The 17,808-nt window shown below is 38.0% G+C and overlaps 1 protein-coding gene across 1 annotated transcript in view; it reads left to right on the top strand.

Annotated features, from left to right (window-relative positions):
* Positions 1-17,808, top strand: part of NAALADL2 (N-acetylated alpha-linked acidic dipeptidase like 2) — a 312,928-nt gene that overhangs the window by 245,875 nt on the left and 49,245 nt on the right. The window contains exons 10-11 of the mRNA XM_058812368.1: positions 1,520-1,666; positions 14,453-14,548. Of these exons, the coding sequence (XP_058668351.1) occupies positions 1,520-1,666; positions 14,453-14,548 (243 nt within the window). The remainder of the gene's footprint in view (positions 1-1,519; positions 1,667-14,452; positions 14,549-17,808) is intronic.

The following is a 17,808-nucleotide window of genomic DNA, read 5'->3' as shown; positions in this document are numbered from 1 at the left end:
TCAGTGAGCCTTTAAACATTAAAGGAACAACAGGCTACTCATCACTTATGAAACTTGACCAGCTGTGGTGGGCAGTGTCAAGTGAGGAGATCTGATCTATGCTGCAGTGTAGAACACTGGCTGATCCTTAAATGCCTTGTAATTCCTGGAAGGAGCAGTGGATCTTGTACACAGCCATATGCACAAAATCACAACCATGGCTTTTTGCCTGGGTGTGTGCTGTGCACTGGGTTTGAGTGGGAGGAGACTGTAGGAGATGCAGTTGTGATTATTAAAACACCTTTTCCGATGAATTTGTTGTTTGGGTTTTTACCATCTTGGACAGGCCTTGAACAACTGTGGCTGTATGTAAGAATGGCAGGAGCAGAAATGCTTAACAGATTAAAAAAAAGGAGTAATACAACCACCTTTCAAAATTACTTATGAAATGGAAGCTATGTCTTGAAGGTATTTTAAAATAATTTTCTGTGAGACTCTGCAGCCTTTATTTAAACTGTGTAATATGCAATTGCATTATTCACAGCACTGAAATGAAACTGTGAAGCAATAATTATGCTAATTTTGAAATGGGGAAATACCAAGATTTGTCTCTGTCTAACATTTTCCTGATAACCTTGGAGACTTTAATATACAGAATTTGCTGTATTTTTGTGTTAAAGTAGAACCAATTTTAGGCTATTCTTCTAGAAAGCCTGTAATTTTGTTGGTAGAGGTGAGGAAGTTATATTATACTATATAAACTGTTGGCTAAATGCAAATAATCTCCAGTACTTCAACTTCCTAATATTCTTGAAAAGAAACCTGAGTAGCTTATTTGCTGTAATAGATGTTGAAAGCCTTTATGCCTACTGTTTATTAAGTGTTTAATTACCTGGTAGATTTAAAAGCTACACAAGTATGTGACACTCAGTCTGGGCTTGATTTCCAGTTTCCATATTTATTACAGTTCTGTTGCTAAGATTTCACCATTAAATAGTTACGTGAAAGAAATACAAAGATTTCCCTGACTAGAATTGTTTTAAGAAACCTACACAGAAAATGTGTATTATTTATACAGAAAATGTGTATTGAGTAACTTTAGCCTTTTAATTTTTTTTTCTCTTAAGGTCTACTTTGTGGGAAATTCTTTACATTGCCAGCATTTTTCATATTTAGATTGAATATGATAATCCCATTCAGCTTTTTGTTGTGGCAGAGCATGCTATTAACTGAATAAAAAAATTATTCCTTAGGAGCCATTAAAGATCTCAAAATCTTCCAAAAGGCACCACCATGAGGCCTTCTAATCTGCTGGCCAGCATGAGGCATTCCATGTGCCTTAATTCTTCTTCCTGCCACTTCAGATAAGAATTTCTTTGTCCTCTGAAAGACTTGGCCATGTTGCAGCAAAACTTCACTCTGCCATTTTAAAGTTGCTTCAACCCAAAGAATGCTGTTTAAATGAGATAGTGCTACAAGTCTTCAAGAGCCTGACTGCAAATAATTAAGTAGAGATTTGATTTGTGGTTGTTTTTTTCAGAGCCAGAGCTTCAACTGTGTGGAAGAGGCTAGATGTCCAGGATACAATGTGAGTTCTGTGCAGATTCAGGGAGATGCAGATTATTTCATCAACCACCTCGGAGTACCTGCCACACAGTTTTCCTATGAGGACATCAAAGCATCAGAGGTAACTGTTACTAAAAATGGACAAAATGAAAGTAGCAGGAAGATAGAACTATGTTTTCTCAGGTTATCATGTGTTGTAGTGGATATTTATCTCCTCTAAGTGTGTTTTTTTAGGTCTTCAGAGGAATTTTTTGTTGTCACTTAGCAGCTATTCCACATAGTTTTCATTCTAGATCTGTGTATATACAATCTACAGACCACGAGAAAGAATCTGCAAAATTCAATATATCAAAATAGTGAGTATTTCCCAGCAACATTTACAATATGAACATTGAAGGTTCCCTTGGCTATTGTCTACTTTAATCCAGAGTTATTCTTCATGTTCAGTTAACCTTGTAAATATGCATTTTTGTCTCTCAGAATGACTCATCAACGTAATTAAAATCATGAATGACAATATTTCTATATTTATTTAAACATGACACTCTAAATTTGGTTCTTTGTTAAAAATTCAGCTTTTGTCCTTCTTGAAAATTCATTTCCTAGAAATAAACTTGGTAAGTGTAATCTGCAGTCTTGAAGTAGACATACTGCACTTCTCAGACTGGAGGAGACCTTGACCCCATGAGGTCTGTTTTATGTGAGAAATAAATCTGCTTGGCACAATGTGTAAATTCCTCTTGGCAAGAGGATGGAATTTTTCCCTAAAAGTGAAATCACACAGAATGATTAAATTTGGATTATTTGCTGTATCTTTGTTATTTATTGTCCAGATTGTTAACAGTCCTCCAGGAGATAAGCTCATTGTCTCTTCTATCAAACAAGAAATCTGTTTATCCTTTACTGTTTATTGCCATTGTTTATTGTGGATTCTGTTTATTGACAGATATTTATAAAGCAGATAAATTATTCTGTGTTGACAGCCATATTAATAAACATTGTGAGAATTTCTGTTAGGCAGGTTAGCGGCTGATAAAAATCTGTTGGTTTGCAGGGAGGGATTTTTGCTTGTTTGTTTCCATCCAGCTTTTTTAACTACGCCTCAGCTTTGTCAGCTTTGTTGCAAAACAAGATTTGGGCAAACAGGTTCAGAAATGGACTGTTCTGATGTGCTTTTGTTGGTTGTAATTTTGTGATGTTGGTTTCCTCTTCTGTCTCTCCCACTGCTGTGACCTGCTCAGGAATCACTCTTCCTTTGGAATATCCATCACTTGTTTATTTTACCCACCTGTCAGCCAGCGTGCAGTGTCAGGTAAAACTGATGCTGTTGCACAGCTGGAAAAAAACTGGTTTGGAGTTAAAAAGCCCAAGACCTGTGCTTGTATTCTTCCTCCAGAGCAGCAGCTCCAGGTCAGCTTTAGAAATGCATTTCTTCCCCAGTCGGAGCGATGCCAGTCCGCAGAGAGAAAGTTGTAAAAACCTTCCATTGACAGCAAGCTGAGGAGTAAATACGAGCAAATAAAAGCTGTAAGAGGAAACATTCAGGCCAGAAGAGTAAGTAAAACTGTCTGGCTTGGAATTACGTAATACAGTGAACCACAGCCTCGGGGAGGTTAAATCTGCCTGGCAAGTGCCCGTGGTGGGGTCTGTGAGCCAGCAAAGTGCATTCTGAGAACTCAGCCACTGCTGTAAAAGTGCACTGGGTGAAATGCACCTCGTTCATTCACCAGCAGAAAATATGCAGCATTTTTAGTCTCAAAGTAAGTAAGCTTGGAAGAATTTCTCAAGTGGAAAAAATCATAATATTGCCCCAGTTTCCAAGGATTCTCTTGCATTTGCTGAAGAAAGCTTTCCTCATCTCCTTACCTCTGCTGTGCTGGGTTTTCCGTCACATGAGGGTCACATTCTGATTAGTAATATGTTAGGAGACAGGCTGATCAGGTTTTCCTAATACTGCTGATTATTTTGCTTTCAGTATGAGTTATGCTATTCAAGGGAATGATTAGTGTGTATCCAAGTGACTATGTAGAGTCTCCAGAGAGAGACCGAAGTGTTGATTTCAAATCAGAGTTTCTCTGCTCCTGAAAGCCATGATTGGTCTATTAGTGCTCACCTCAGCAGAGAATAGTATTAGAAACATATTCAGTTACATTTACAGCAACAAGGAAGAGTAACATAAACTAAGAGAGCTGTTAAATCAAAGACTTGTCTTAGCCACTCTGTGTGCTACACAAAAGCTGGATATCAGTCAAATTACTTCATTGTATGAGCATTGGTATGTCAGAAATAACTACATGGCACAGGTGAGTAGATTCTGATTTTTTTCCCTATTTGTGGATTATTTCTGTGCTCTTGAAAATATTAGTTTTGTTTATTTTCTCACCCAAAAATGGTGTAACAGGTATAACACATACATGTCCTCCATAATGAGAAAATGCATGTAACAGACAGACAGATGTGTTCATCACAACTCTGCTTGGTGTCAGATATAAATTCCTCTCTTGTGATATTTTAACTTTGTAAACAAAATAATCTTATTTACATGACTGAAGCTCAGCTCTTGGTTACCTGATTGTAAATTATTAATAACTCTAAAAACACCGGATATGGTGGTGTATGACATCAGGGATGTGCACTCAATTTCTGTTTGGATTCATGATGGTTCTCATTTTTGAATGGATGTACATGGATTGTGTGCCTGCCCTATCACTTAGAGCTCACCTTGTCTCTCATACTTCTCTCCCTTAGTTCCTTAAGATTTGCATTGTTTTTCTTTTTGTATGAGCATCATCTTTGTAATTTTCCATTTTCGTTTTCCTCTTGATGGAGCACCTTAAAGTGTACTTTGCTCTGCTAGACTCAACATTCTGATGGCCTTTTTTATTTCCTGAAAGGGGACAGGGAAATGTAGTTTATAAAAGATCTGTGTTTGGGTAGTACTGGGCTTCTTCCCTGAAGGGAAAAGCTCCAACCCCCTAGTTACAAGTTAATTTATTTTGATTCCTTCTTTCCTAGCACAGTTTATAGCATAGCTGCTGAAGTCCTGGAGCACAAGTAATCACAGAGACTGAGGAAAAGAGCCTTGCTGTGGCTGCCTAATGTTTGGGTAGTAGAGAAAATATAAACTGGGTTTTCCATAGTTTCAGTCAGAGATTTGACTTCTTCTCCAGCATTGTAACTCAAACATCATTGAACTGTTCCGCATTTTGAGTTCCATCACTTACAAACTTCAGCTGATACAGGTGTATTTAGAGCTTTTTTCAAGATGGAAATTAATTGGCTGTTACCATCCATTTCTGTGTCATTGCAGTCTACAGTTTCAGAAGGAATCCATTTTTTGAAATTATAGTTGGATGATTTCCTATGTTACCTGCATATTATTCATCCTTAGTGCATCCCGTTACAGAATGATTCCTGTCTGATAAAACAGAATCTTAAATCCCCTCTGTGATAATGTAGCAGTTTACATCAACATTAGCATTATTACTTTGTTTGGGGAAAAAAACTGCTGCACATGCACATTATTAAAAAATAACCAACAACTTGCTCCTTTTCTCTTTTTTTTTAATATTTATTGATGGACACATAATCATCATGAAACATTTCATAGTAGATGTCCACATTTGGGTATGCAGGACTCACAGAACATTTACTTTTACACCTAGATCATAAAAGTTGTTTTCCGTATCTTCACTCGAACTTAAGTACAGGCAAGAAGTATAAAAATTACCTGTCACATTATTCACAGGCTAGACCAAGGTAGTGTAATACCATGGACCACTAAGCTAATTTAGAAGAAAAATGAAAAGAGGTTTCTTTATAGAAGGCATTTGTATGTAATATATGTAGAAGAGTTTAGAATTTTGACAGTTTGAGATTGTATCCTCTTTAGAGAGAATGCATAATGATTTTTATTTCTGTTGAAATATGCATAACTTTCTGAAGGTAACTTTCAACTTTCATTAGGGCCCTTAAAAGTGATTTTCACCCACACTGGTGTAAAACAGAGGGCACTAAATCTTAACTCTTCAGTGAATGTGGCTTCTCAGTGGTTGTTACCATCCTCCCTCCCACCCTGTCCTGCCCTCTTTTCTTCCTTTTTATCACTCTTTGGGGAAGCTTCCTGCAGTTTCTTGATTTCAGTGTTTACATGCTTAGACTGACACATCATGCACTTCTCTCAAAAGAGCTCAAAAACTTTCCAAGATTTCTTTGTTATGAGAAAAGGAACAGAGGAACCATCCTTGGTGGAGAGAACTTAGGGTCTAGTTTACAGAAAAATAACTCTCATGTTGCAAGCTGCTTTTGTCTCTTTGATGTGCTGATGTTGGTGTAAGGGAGGGCTCAGGCAGCTTGGAGTGCTGTTCAGTGCATCTCCCTTGTATCTGTTCCAGAGTGAGAAGGAACCTCAAACACATTTCATTTTTCAATGCATCTATATGTATAATCAATGTGGCTTTGTGGAAAGAAATAAAGTCTGTGGTGTAGTTTCATCTCCACAAATACAACCTTGTACCTGTGTGTGCATGTTGAAAGCAAACCTGAGTAGTCTGACCTGTGGTATTCTTTATTTTTAGCTGCTTTTGTATCAGTCATATAATCACTGCTCAAACAGTTCCAGTGCTTAAAGTCAATCCATTTGTATTTTCTGAAGCTCTGTGTTCTTAATGCAGTTACTCACCATCTTGAATCACAGCATTAATCCATTGTCACTCTATATCCAGATGATTTTCTCCTTTATTTCTGGTGTGTCCTCCTTCAGTCCCTTTCCAGCCAGGAAAGAGTCAGTGCAGCCATGACATTTTGAGATTTCTGACTGCTTGGATTATCTACAGCTGACCAGGCCCTTCTGGTAAATGTCCTGCTGTTTATCTGACATTATTATTTGCGTCCTCCTTGATTTAGTGTCACCCGGAACCAATTAATTTATCAAAGCCAAGTATATTTATCAAGAAATTTCATCACAGCATCATTTTCTTGGAGGGATCAGACCAGGCCATGTGCAAAGACACGAGGTGCTTAATTCAGCCTTAGCTGCTCAGCAGAGAACTTCAGGACCTGTGGCATTGGTGTGAATGTCCTTGGAAGAGATTTAGTCTGAATCTATAATTCCAGGGAGATTCCTACCCCAAACAGAAGCCTTGTTTCTCCTCTTACATTTAGTCTTGGAGGGAGTTTGCACAACAGCAGTGTGTTACTGTGATGATCTGTGATTTGGTAGCTTTTCCATCTGGAAATACAGCTCTGCATGGCTCCCCCTCACTCCCTGTTTTAATTTTCTTTTCTCCCCGGTACACGTTAAATTTTTTAAGGAAATAACACAGCTGGTAGTTGCCCATGGGGAGTTACTGGAGGTGTTTCATGCCTGTATGAGAGAATGAAAGTGTGCTTGGTATACCAGAAAGTCTTTGCAAAGGAGCAAATGTGTATCAGCCTCAGGATGGTTGCTTGGGAACCCAGGATTCCCTTTTCTGAGCTGCCTCTGGAGAGTTTGATGCTGTTGCACTCGCTGCTGAGAGAGTTTATTAACTGTGAGTAGAGCTTCAAGGGCAGCCAGGTGTGGGCGTGGGAGCTGGTTGTGTCAGGGTGAAGAGAGAGGTTTCATTTGTGTTTCTGCACAAGCAGGGAGCTGCCAGTGTGTAACAAGGAATAGTTCCAGGAGTCCCCAGCAGCTTTTCTGGGACTACCTGAGTGTCCAAACCACAGCTGCCTTCCTGACTCAGGGATTACGCTGTCTTTATAATAACTGTGCTTCTCTTTATTCAGACTGATTTTTTCCTGACCAATGTGTTATTTCTGTCTCTAGCATAAATTAGTGTTTTCTAATTTCTCATTTCAGTCAGGGGTTAGTGTAGTACTCACCAATAATTCATTAATTCATTAGTCCATCTGTTCATTTGGATGCTAATTGAGTTGAATTTGGTAGTGAGAGCATGGTGAAATTGTTAAGGTTAATGACTCGGTGTTTTACAAGACAAAATGCATTTGATGTTCAATTGATTGCTTGAGTTGTTTTATTGAATAATATGAATATTTAGCTACTTAATTTCATGGAAGAGCATCTTTGTTATTGCACTAATGCTAGTGAAACTGATGACGTCCTCATCAGTTTGCATACATTACTCTGCTCCAAAAAATTCTGTCTGGCCTCACAAATCCTTGTGCTTTGATGTCCCAAACATCACACAGTGCATCCAGAAGGGGAAAATTCTTTATGTAAACTTGCCTTATGATATCGAAATCACACAGCTTCTTTAGCATTCATTCACACTGCATGAGTACATGTTGTTTCTGTGAGCTCTGTCCTTGCAGATTCTCTCTGAGGTTCCTCAGTGTCATGGAATTGACTGAGGATTGTTGGAAGGCAGTGGAAGAAAGAGATGGGAGTTAACAGGATCAATGGAATATGGGGAAATATGAAACATTTGTTTAGACACCAATTAATTGCTTCTGTTTGAAGCATCTAGTTACTGAAAATATTATCTAAGGACAGATGTCACTGAATTCTCTCTTCTCTCTGGAGAATTAAATGGCCTGTTGCACTCATGGTAATGTTTTACCACTGTCCTTCTGAGTGGCTGCATTCAACTGACCAACTAAAAATCTTCTGCGAGAATATCTGGAATAAGTATCAAAACTTCTTTTGTGACAGTAGATATTACTAGTATAGCATTCAGTTTTGTCTTTTTGGGGGAAAAAATCAAGATCACTGGACAATCAGACAGCTGTGATTTGGGTCAGTGATGCATTCTCACTGATAAAATTTGCAATATTTGATATATCTTATCATGGACATTGAAGAACTGGTTAATTAGGCTTCTGATAAATACTGTCTTGAAGACATTAGTATTCTTAGCAAAACACAATTTTTATTCTTACTGCAAGGTGGTGAGCCTCCCACCTACACAACATCTGTCTAGTGTCTAACATTAGAAATCTTCATTCAGTGTAATTAAATTTTATTTTTTTTTTAGCACTAAAATTTAAAGAGGGAAATAGGAAGCATTGAGTCAGGAAATAAAAGCATTGGTAATATTTGATTGTGAAAGACATTGTCACTGGGATTCATGACTTCCAGCAGGACATGGTTAGAGTGATCTTCCTGGAACTTCATGTTTCTGCTTAATTTGAATGCTCACAATTGATCATAAAATGTTATAAATTGTGTTTGCACCTTTCACACAGCACATCCAAGAAAAGCTGTTCTCTCTTAGATGTACTGAATCTTACTGAGCCTCCTGTTTCTAAGTTGTGAAACTTTGGGAAGATCCTGTGTCAGGTTCCAGGTTTCTGACTTGGGCCACTCCTACCTAAACTGCTGATTCTGCTTTCAGTGTAAAAAGCACAAGGGAAAACTGCAGAGGAATAAAGCCAGGCAAGTATCCTGACATCCTAAAAGTTGCTTTCTTTGTGCTGCAGTTTGTGAGTTTATAGCTTTACAGTGATTATTTCAATTCACTTACTAACATAAGGAAGAAAACATTAAATTAAAAGAGATGAGAGAAATGTACTTATATTCCTTTCCTTATGACTGTTGGCTGGGGTTTTTTCTGGCTGCAGTTGAGTTGAATAATAAAATAACTTGTGCAGCAGTGATTGCAATTCTGCCTCTCCTGTGTTCTTGTGCAGTCTTGTTTGGCAGGCCTTGCTCATTTTGTCCAGCATTGGGTAGCATTGCAAGGTCACTGCACATCTTTACCAGAATATTCAAACAGAAAATAGATGTGCTTTTGTTTCTTTTCTAAAAGGTCTCCAGTAAACTGAAATGGTGAAAATACAGAAGAAAAGATTCTTGTCAGAATCTCCTTCTGACAAGTCTGTTTTCCAGAGTAGGGGCATTCTTACTTTGAAGGCGTATTAGGCTGTGGCAATTGCAGAGCTTTGCTTTATAAAAAAAAATTTATGGACCTATTTTATGTGTTTTGCATCAGTGAAACAAACTTTTACATTATTTTATAATCCTTTGTGGATTTGGGAGGTGATATTTAATTAGATATCTAGAGCATTTGCTAGAAAGGGTAAAGCCAGCCTGCTAATGAGATGGAGATGCAGAAAATCTCTTCTACAGTGTATTTGCAGCCCTATGGGCCTTTATAAGTGAGAAATCATATATCCCTGTTACTATTTCATCAATTCAATTTGAAGCACACTTTGGCTTCTGTCTGTTCTATTCTACATAATCTACTTTTTCAGTAAATCTGCTTCAGTCTGCAGTACCCTCCCAAAGTAAAAGTAATCCAGATAGATGATGATAAGCCATATTTTAGTCTATGAGATACCTTTTCCATTGCTCTTTTTTTGATCCTTCTTACAGTCAAACCTCTTGTTCAATCACCCTGACAGGCAGTAAAAAAAATAAAAGGGGGAAGAGATGGCCTTTTAGCCTAGGTGAGGTCAAACAGCTCTGTCACAAAGAAATGCAATTGAATATTTTCTGCCAGGACACCGTATGCCAATTGCTTGACTTAGGGAAAATGGAAGAAGGAATTAGTGAGAGCCTGCAGTGCAGATTTCAGAGGTGTTTTTGTTCTTCTCGCTGCTCCCTCTTTATCTTTTCTCCTGGCAGGGCTTTCTCCATCACACTATGACAATTTTTTGGCGCTGGTGTTGAATACAGATGCAGACAAGTCCTGATGCAGCTGTGAAGCCTCTGGGTTCCTGGGTAGCTGTTCTGGGCACTGCACAGATTCAGAGCGTGCCTTGTGTGACTTCAGCCCCCCCAGCTGAACCTGTGCCCAGGTAGATTCTGAAGATGTGCAGTGTCTACTTTGTGTTTCAGTGGCCAGACAATGCACATTTCTGTGGATCCCTCAGTTTTCTGCAATTCTACTTTTTGTGCTGTTGCACTACAAAAATGCAGAAAGAGTGAAACAGGTTAATAGCTCATGGAACACACACAGCATGTATTTATTTATACTGGGCGGGTAACGGAGCACAGTGTCAGCCCTGATGCAGCAAAAGCAACCCCTAAATTCTCACCTTCTAGACATTTTTCTTTGGTCTGTATGAAGAAAATAAACATTTTCCTCTTGCTTTACGTCCTTCTTTTGTGTATTTGCCTTGCAGGCTTTAGCAGTGTAAGATTAACACATTGATACCTCTTGCCCACCTGTACAAATTTCAGAAGTATTTCTGCTCTCACTTGCTTCCTCTCTGTTTTTACCTTTCCTGGTGCCTTCTTTTGTCTCCTGTGCAATATAAAATTGGTGCCACGAATATTGTGAAGTGTTGAAGGCCTGAGTATGGACAATTCTGACAAATGTTAACAAGGGTGGAGTCAAACTGGATAAAGAACTTTAGTCTAAAGATTGTTTTTCCAGATTGAGCATCTTTGTTGCTGAGTGGAGAAACCTCCACTGCCTGTTAGTTTAAAAACAAACAAATAACAAAAAAGCCTCCCCTCACCTCCCACTCCTCCCCCCACCCCCAGAAAAATTATTTCTGGAGATAGTTGTGTATTATTCACGATAATAATATCTGTATATTTGTGTATTATTCACAATAATAATAATTCCTTCTGTTAAGAACAGAAGGAGGTCTTCTTGTAAAAGCTGGAGAACATTCAGCAGGCAAGAAAAATCAGTTTGAGTGTGGAATGAGAGCATATTAAGGAATTATTGCCTACATAATTTGGGTACATAAATTCACAATTTCTCTAACTGGTAATTTTACAGTTTCTCAAGTAATAGTCAAGAAAACAGAATCTCTTCTCAATTCAGCTAGTAAAAAAAATCACATGTATTTACAGAAATAATTCCAGTTTTAAGACAATGTGTGGCAAAATTTGATATTTTCATTTTTTAAAATTTAATAACAGGAAAATTGATCTCTAAAGCATGTCTTGGTATTTACTGTTTTTCATTAAATCACCAGAAGTGCTGTGGGGTTTTATTTGTGATTTAAAATGCATTGGTTGAAAGGTGGCATATAAATTGAAGGTATAAGACAGTACACAAGGGATGGTGAATTTAGTACCTTTAGATGGTGAAACATTTTGTTCACTTAATTAGTTAAGGAAGGATAAGTTAAGTTAGAAAAATGAGTTTAGAAAATCAGAAGTGAATTTTAGTGCAAGTGTCCATCATAAATAAGCAAGAGTAAGCCAGATTTGGGGTTTTAAGAGATTTTAGCCTGCATTTTCGATCTCCATTTAATTGATTCATAAATCAATTAATTACTGTCACAAGACCCGAGGGCAGCAAGAAATTGGGTTCAAATTAAAAAGAAAAGGAGGCAATTTGTTTTAAGATTGAAAGTTGAATGTTCAATCGAAGTTTAATCAGAAGTGACCCATTATTTGAAAAGTAGAACATCAATGTCGTTCTAATTTCACAGAATGCTTCATTAAATGAGTATTGAAAATACCAGGTTAACTGATCATTCCAAAAGGAACACGAGACAAAGGAAACTCACTTCCAAATATGTGTCATGCTTGTTCATTTCTCTTCTGAAGAGTTCATAGAGATACCAAATAATTTCATTGGGAATTCAAGGATTATTGCGGTGATCCTTTGTAGATTATAAATTTTATTTGATAAAAGCATAACTTCATATCAGAAGATAAAATCTTCTTAATCCATTTGGATAGCCATGAACTTAAAGAAAAATTAACGGAATGTGATGAAAGCCAAAGGTGAAAATTTTCAAAGCACTAGTGGAAGTTGGGCCTCCTAAATTTAGGATGTTTCACAGTGGTCTGACCTTGAAAAGGTTTTTACATATTTTGATATTATCTCCAGAGCATTCACAATGCATTGAAGACTGCCCTCTGAAGAAGGTGAGGGTGATGCTGCTGCCTGGCTGGGGCAGAGGTGATGATTTGTGTTTAGGAGGTGAGTGTGGGAGAGAACGAGGACAACAACTGCAGCTGCAGCTCCTACTGTGGCTGAAAAGCATAAAGGAATAACACAGTTGGTTTTAATATTTCTGGATTAGCAAGTCCTTCTCTTGGTGTGCATTTACTAGAAATTTGCTTAGCAAATCGCTGTTCAACAAAAGCCAAAACACAACACTCAGTTGTTGTGAGCTTGGTGAAACAACGACAGAGAAGTGTGATTCAGTTTCCAGCTAGTGGAAAGTGTTGGTCTTGCTCTTAAATGCTGAGAGGTGCTCTTGGAACATCATCTGGACCTTCTCTCTGCCATGTGCTCCCTGGGAAGCTGATGCAGCTTTCTCTAGTGAGTATAGTACTTGAAAAACAGCAAAAGGCAAGAGAAACAAAGTTGGCCTTTCTAGCTGTTCTTTATAGAGGAGCTTGTTATGAGGGGGAAAAAAAGGAAACAAAGCAGTCACAGATGTTTTAAACATTTACTTTTACAAGTGCACAGCAGGATGATTTCAGATGTCAGCAAGTTACTTCAAACAGCAATTCTCTTCAAGATCTTTGCAAGCAGGGACTTGATTCCTTCATGAGCAAAACAACTCATCACTTGTGATGTCCAAGTCGTTTTTGGTCATTTGCTGATCGTTGCCTGTGTAAGCTGAGTTCTTCCAAAGGCAGAGGCTGCTGGTTCACCTGGCCCAGGTAGGGTCTGGAGTGGGGTGGGAGAGGAGCCAGGTGAGCAGTGCATCCCTGCTTTCCAGGGAGGATTCACCAAACTTGAGATTCTAAAGACATTTTTCTGGATGGAGCAATAATCTGGCCTTGTGTGGCAAATTTAATTTGGTAATCACTCCCTTCCCTGACTCTCAGTGAGATATTCAAGAGTGACTATAAATGATGCAACTCTCTTTCAGTTATTGATTGCATTTATGTGACTGATGATGAGCAGCATTGGCCCCACCACAGCAGAATGAGGGTGTTCCTCAGCAGCCCCCCAGTCAAGTGGCACAGCTCTGTAAACTGCTGTGCAAACTTGAAACAAAGATGGATAGTTATGAGTTAATGCTGAAGTATGTATTTAATCTTTGTAATAAATGACTGTGCATCTTCTGCCAGAGATCTGAAAGAAAAAAATTCTGAAAGAAAAAATTACTTCATTTATTTTTGTGATGTTTCTGTGACAAGTTATGCAACACACAGATGCATCACTGATCACAAAAATTTATATGATGCAATGCTAATTATATATATAATTTTTTTAAGAAAGTGGTGGGAGTTTGCTACCCGAAATAATCTCCTAGAAATGCATGGAAACGTTGATGGAATATTGATCACGACGGCATTAATTTATAGAAAAATTCAACAAGCAAATTTACCAGCAATGTAATGTAATTCCTGCTTTAGGCAACTGGGCACCTTTGAGGCTTAGAGGTTTGTTTCATATGGCTTTGCCTTTTTTTCCAGTCCACTCCTTGTTATTGGTTTCTTGTTTTCTTGTGATGACAAATGTGCAAATAATGTCTTTTTTTTAGAGTACAAGAAGAGATGAACGTTCTGTACAAACAATATATTCGATTGTCTGGTGTTAATAGACTGGTTAACATACAGTATATAATTTTAGGGAGTTGACAAAAAATCCCTTATTGTGTAGATGGACTCACTGGATAGAGAAGTAGGATGGTTGCAAAAGATAAAAGAGTATTCCTTCATTATTGTGGTTACATTTCTCCTGAAGACTTAAATCATAACTTAGTTAATAAGATGTCTGATTGCTTCTTAGCTCAGAATAAAGCTGTGTGGATATATGTATTTTTTTTTCTCCTGGTAGGCAAAATTTTTAGCTGCTGTGGGAAGCATAATTACAGAGACAACTGCCATTCCAGAAATAAAGTCATAAGACATAGAGGTTTTTTGCCTTTTTCAGGGGCTTGGAATCAGTCAATGAGATCAGTGAAATAAGTGTCATAATCATCAAAATTTAATAAAGATTGGAAGGATTTCTCAATCCATCAACAAAATTCAATAACCAATTGAAAGAGGAAATCAGTGTGAAATCCTAAAAAGCCCCTTTCTTCTTTCTCACAGAATTCCAGCTTTCTCTCTGAAGCTCTTTTTCCTGTACATGCAACAAAAACTGAAGAACTGGATCCCTCCTTCAGCCTGCACGAGACCATTGCAAAGGTAAGAGAAATGGAGATCTCATTTATACATACTTTCCTCTTAAATTTGCTAATAATTTTTAAATAAATTCCATTTCCCTGTGAAACCTTTCAATATAGTTAGAAATTTTGAAGTTGTCTTCACTGGGATCCACATTGGGAATATTCTTTCCATTGGTCAGCTTGTGTGATGAAAGCAGTTTCACATGCAAATGCTTCATTTGAAACTATAGCTTTTTATTCTTATTTTTCACTGCATATCACTCACAAATTGCTTTGCTTGTATGGCCACTCAGGCTGATAGAAAAGCTTGTGTTGATTTGAAGCCCTTCATCCCCATTAGGGAAACAGGATTTTAGTGTGGCAGGTCCTGTTCCTGAAGCAAATGGAATGAAAAGTATGCAAGTGTAAGGAAGAGACTGCTGGACTGTTGGTACATGAAATTCACATTTTGACCACAGATAAGGTGCAGCACAAGAATCTTGACTTGTGACATTTTCTAACAGGATCATACTGGTCTGTTCCTTTGAAGCATGGAAGGGATATATATTCCCATTTACCTGTGTTTAGTCCCATTAATTTTCTAATATAGGGAACACTCTTTGAAATTGGCAGTGCAGTGATATCCATAACTTTGGTAGTTTCTTTCACTGTAATCTTTTTGAAAATGAAAACCTGTGGCGTGGTGCATGCTACCTCTGCCAAGTATTTTAATCTTCCTCCATGGTGTCTGCAAATGAGCTTGGTTTTGTTTGTTTATTTTTTTGATTTTGGGGTATTTGTTTGTTTTTGTTGGGGTTTTTTTTCATGCCAAGATAACACAACATATCTAAGTTAACATGAAGGTTTCAAACTCTTAAAATCCCAAAGATTTTTGGGATTTTGAATCTGTAGAATAGCACTGTGAACAGAATGTCTGTGTGGCAGAGTTTTATCAGAGGCATTTCTAACAGCATATTATTCCTGGTGTAAGTATTTCAACAGAGTACATTCATATTCCTGTGTTATTCCTACTGTATTGGGCCCTTTTGGGAATCAGATCATTCTGGAAAAGGTTGTGCCTGGGCATGCCAATAGGTTCTGCATTGAGGCATCTCTACATCTGTACATTCCATTGAGGTATTTTCTGTTTTCATTTAGAAATTGCCTCTGTGTGGAGATAGAGGATTTGGCAGAATTGTTTGAGCAGCAGAGACACAATATTACTCCAGTCAGAATTTCAGCAGCTAAAGTGTTAAAGAGTTTTTTTGGTGTGTGGAGAACTCATCTCATTGAGCAAACAGAAGTCTTGATGCATCTGAAAATATCTCATATCCTAGAAAACCCTTTGTCCTTGCAAGGCCCAGGCAGATACATGGCAGCCTTCCCCCACGTCACTGTGTGGCGTGCAGTCTGGAAATTTCTCCTTTATGCTCTGATTTCCACCACCAAAATGTGGCATTTTTGGGTGTCCATTTTCACAGGTGATTTCTCCAGTTAGCTTTCTTCAGTGATGTATTCTGTTCGATGCAATTTTTAAAATTCCTCTCCTCAGTTGCACGTGCCACACTTTGCCATCACCTCCCAGTCTCTTCATCAAAGGCACAAGTTCTGCACAGACCAGCAGAACTCTCACGTCTCTTTGGATTTTGTTCTTTTAAAAATGAATTATTCAAGCCCCCAGTTAACAAGCAGGAATATGGACTGGGATAGGTGACAGATGCTGGGTGTGGTTAACAAAGCAGAAGAACAGGTCTCAGTGTGTGAAGCGAGGACCAAGTTGGGGGCCTGATCAATATCCACATTTCAGTCTACTCTTGATACTGAATTTTTACATGTGGAGTTTGACCTTGTTGTGAATCTACCAGAAATATCTAGGGTGCCATTTGTGTGCCCTGTCACACACAAAACCATGGGGTTTGGGCTGAGAAGGCTGGCAGCAATTCATGTTATTTATCTGAGCTCTCATCTGCCCCAAGGTGATGGAGCAGCATAGGTGCAGTGCAATGTGCCAGCTGCTCTAGTCACTCCCTAAGTTAAATAATTTGCCTTTTTTTCTCACCAACATCTCATATACTGGCTCTGGAAATCTTACTGGTATTTATGGTTTGATGGTGTTTAAGATGTTCAAAACACAACTCTACTGTCTGTGGTGACACTGTGAATACAAACAAACCCCAAATTTTGTGTTTTCCTGCAAAGCAGCACAGGCCCCCCGTATTTCACAGTAATGGTTTGATTTAGCACATATTCTCTAAAGCACACAAGTGAGACTCTTTGTTTTACCTTTAGCCTTTGTGCATGAAAGAACATATAATCCAGTTCAAGCAGAGGGTAAATACAAACCTGCTGAAAACTCCTTCTACCAATGGGTGTTTTATTCTCTGGCTGTTGTCAGCAGCAATAAAAGCAAGAGCAAATCTGGTGATATAACCTGGTACAGTAACTTTGTAATTCTAACTAGTAATTAATTCTATTAATTGTGGTGAATAGGAAAGTAACAACATTCAAAAGGAGAAAAAAAAAAGCTGTCTGGGGATTTTCTCAGCATTAGATATGAGAGAAGTGACTTTTCTGCTAAAGACATGAGGTTTTCTGACAGACAGTCACACTGTGTTTGCCAGACAGCATATTCTCTATCTGCTTCAGCCTAGTTAGAGGAGATATGCTTGGAATTTTTCAGTAGTTCTTTGTTCCTAAAAGCAAGTAGCCTCAAGGACTCTTGCACTTCATACTTGAACTCTGATGGATAAAGACTAGGTAATAAAAATAAGCTGAAATTGCAGAACCCCTGGTAAAAATTTGATGAACCAGCTGTACCAGGCAACACAGCTCTACTTGGTTAAGTCAGGTATTAAAAAACAGCTCATTCCCCTACCCTCTAAAATTTTCCATATCTTTTCTGCTGATATGCTAATGTGCTTCCTTCAAAAATGGAAGAATTATTGCAGGACAGAACTAATTACATTTCCTCCTGTGACATATATTCATGAGGTTGTGGGAAGATGTCAAGGCTCTGTTATTACAAGATTGTTTCTGAGCTTTTTTTTTTTTTTTTGAGTCACTGGAATGTAATGCTTTCAGCTTAGAGAACTCTGACAACTAGGAAAATATCAGAACAACCATGTGCTGTAGTTTCAATGAATAAGAGGAAAATAAAAAAAAAATATAGTAGCCTTTAGCAGCATGCATGTTTAGAAAGCATCCCCGTGGATTGTCTGTGAACATTCTTACCCGTTCAGTCCTCTGACTGAAAACAGAAAATTATTTCTACATTCCTTAAGTATTTTTGATTTTGCAATA

This window comes from Ammospiza caudacuta, chromosome 11 (genome assembly GCF_027887145.1).
Source record: "Ammospiza caudacuta isolate bAmmCau1 chromosome 11, bAmmCau1.pri, whole genome shotgun sequence".
NCBI lineage: Eukaryota > Metazoa > Chordata > Aves > Passeriformes > Passerellidae > Ammospiza > Ammospiza caudacuta.
This window is presented reverse-complemented; position numbering and strand designations above follow the sequence as displayed.